Genomic DNA, 2,075 nt, shown 5'->3' on the forward strand with positions numbered 1-2,075 from the left:
AGAGTGTAGCTGAGAATTATTCAGATAAACAATTGGTAGGACTTGGTAATTGGAAAAGGCAGCAGAAGGAGGAAAAATTCTCAAAACTCTCATCTGACTCAGGGTATTCTAATGCATTGGCTCCCAGACAATTTAATCCACAGACTGAGAAAATACCCACGTTTCTAAACAGGGAGGGAATTGATGCAGCCAACTGTTTATTTTGTCAAGTGCCCATTTTTAACTAAATACTACCACAATCATTTTTTAAGGACCAAAAAATTAGGAAGGCTATAACCTGGAAACAAACAGCTTCATGAAAAAGAGAAGAAAAGAAATTAGAATTCTCATTTTAGAAAGAGTTCTGAGAATGTGAATTCAAGAAAAAGAAAATTAGTAGGCATGTTTCTATGCTCTGACACTTTATCTGGCTACATCCAAAATATCTTATAATAATTAACACTTTTTCCAGTTTACACAGCACCTTTACAAATATGTTCTCACTTAATCTTCCTAATAGCACCCTGCAATGGGAAGTAATAGAGATGCTAAACATGTACCTGGCGTGCAACCATTTGTAAAGCATAGTCTCCCCTTTGATGCCTACAGTCCCTAACATGTCACCTTGCAATTTACACCTCATCAAACCCCCTCATCCTGTATTTTCCAACCCCACTGAGCTATTACCCACTTCCAGGTTTTTGCACAGACCACCATCCCTGTCTAGTTTACTTGGAGAACGCCTGTAAAGAAAAAAGAAAAAAAAACACTCAGGCAGAGAATGGCTTTCATCTTCTTCCCAGTGGGGCCAGGGAGTGGGGGAGAAGTGAAGGTCTGTTCATAGGCCATTGTGGTCCTCAAGAGAGGGGACTGAAGCCTAGCAGGTGATCTGGGGACATAGCCCCTCAGTTGCTACATGGAAACTACATGCCTTAAGGCACTGGTTTCCCAAAACCAACCTCTGCGAGCCTCAGTTTCCTCATCTATACAACCTCAAAGTTTCTATTATCAATTCCCAACAACTGTTAATTGAGTGTCTACTACATACCAGACCAGACACTTCCAGTGCCTGGCATATAGTAAAGGTTCAACCTCAGAAAAGCAGAACTCATGAAAGGGGTAGAGCCAATGCCTAAATTTTCACTCAATTTACTATAAGCAGCTAATGGCCAGGCTGTGTCACCTCCTTGAGATTTTTTTCTTAAGAAGTCGCTCTCTTTCTCTCTCCCTCCCTCCTTCCCTCCCTCCTTGCTTTTAGGCACTTCAAAGATATGTAATCAGCTTGTAGAGGAGGGAGCCCTGGATGTTCAGTCAATTGATGAATTTCAAGCTGCTATGGTGAAAGTGAGGCCATCAAGAAGCCAGACATCTGCATTAAAGATGACAACCATCCCTTTGTAATTAGAGACATAGCAGTCTCAGGATTTCATACTCTCTTCTTTGATCTGGAGAACGAGAAAAGCTGAAGGCTTCCACAGGGGAATTTGGAATTATGGATAGGGAAGTTGGACAATAGGGGTGATATTCTCTTTAATCACTGCATTGATCCAAATTAACTTTAACAAGTACATATTGCTCTTTTTAAATATTTCTTTTTATGATACGAGCTCATTGAAAAACAGAAACTTAAACATAATTTCTTTTATAGGAGGGAAATTGTTTTTTCAAAGTCAGGCCAAAATCATTTGCACGTGTGTCAACCCATATTTTGTAACCAAGTAGCACTTAACCTCTCTACCCCACTTTACAAACATCATTACAACCCACTTTACAAACCACTTTACGACAACCCTGTGCACAGGTTCAATTATTTCTGTCTCACAAAAGAAGAGACTAAGGCTCAGAAAATCAGCTAGCCTACCTAGGGCTGCACAGTAGCAGGAAGCCAAGGTTCACCTAACACCAAACCCTTGCCCTTCAGCTGTGGCCACAGGGATGGATGAGATTGTGGAGCCAGCTCTGACCAACTCTCCCACCTGTCTCTACAGCTTCAATGTACTCAGAAATCCAGAGGGAGCGAGCAGACATCGGGGGCCTGATGGCCCGGCCGGAGTATAGAGATTGGAACCCAGAGCTCATCAAGCCCAAGAAGCTGC

The 2,075-nt window shown here is 41.9% G+C and overlaps 1 protein-coding gene across 1 annotated transcript in view; it reads left to right on the forward strand.

Annotated features, from left to right (window-relative positions):
- Positions 1–2,075, forward strand: part of FAM107A (family with sequence similarity 107 member A) — a 17,325-nt gene that overhangs the window by 12,643 nt on the left and 2,607 nt on the right. Inside the window, exon 2 of the mRNA XM_006917501.1 lies at positions 1,968–2,075. This exon is cut by the window's right edge and continues 91 nt beyond it. Coding sequence (XP_006917563.1) covers positions 1,968–2,075 — 108 coding nt within the window. The remainder of the gene's footprint in view (positions 1–1,967) is intronic.

Source organism: Pteropus alecto, unplaced genomic scaffold, assembly GCF_000325575.1.
Source record: "Pteropus alecto unplaced genomic scaffold, ASM32557v1 scaffold75, whole genome shotgun sequence".
NCBI classification, from domain to species: domain Eukaryota; kingdom Metazoa; phylum Chordata; class Mammalia; order Chiroptera; family Pteropodidae; genus Pteropus; species Pteropus alecto.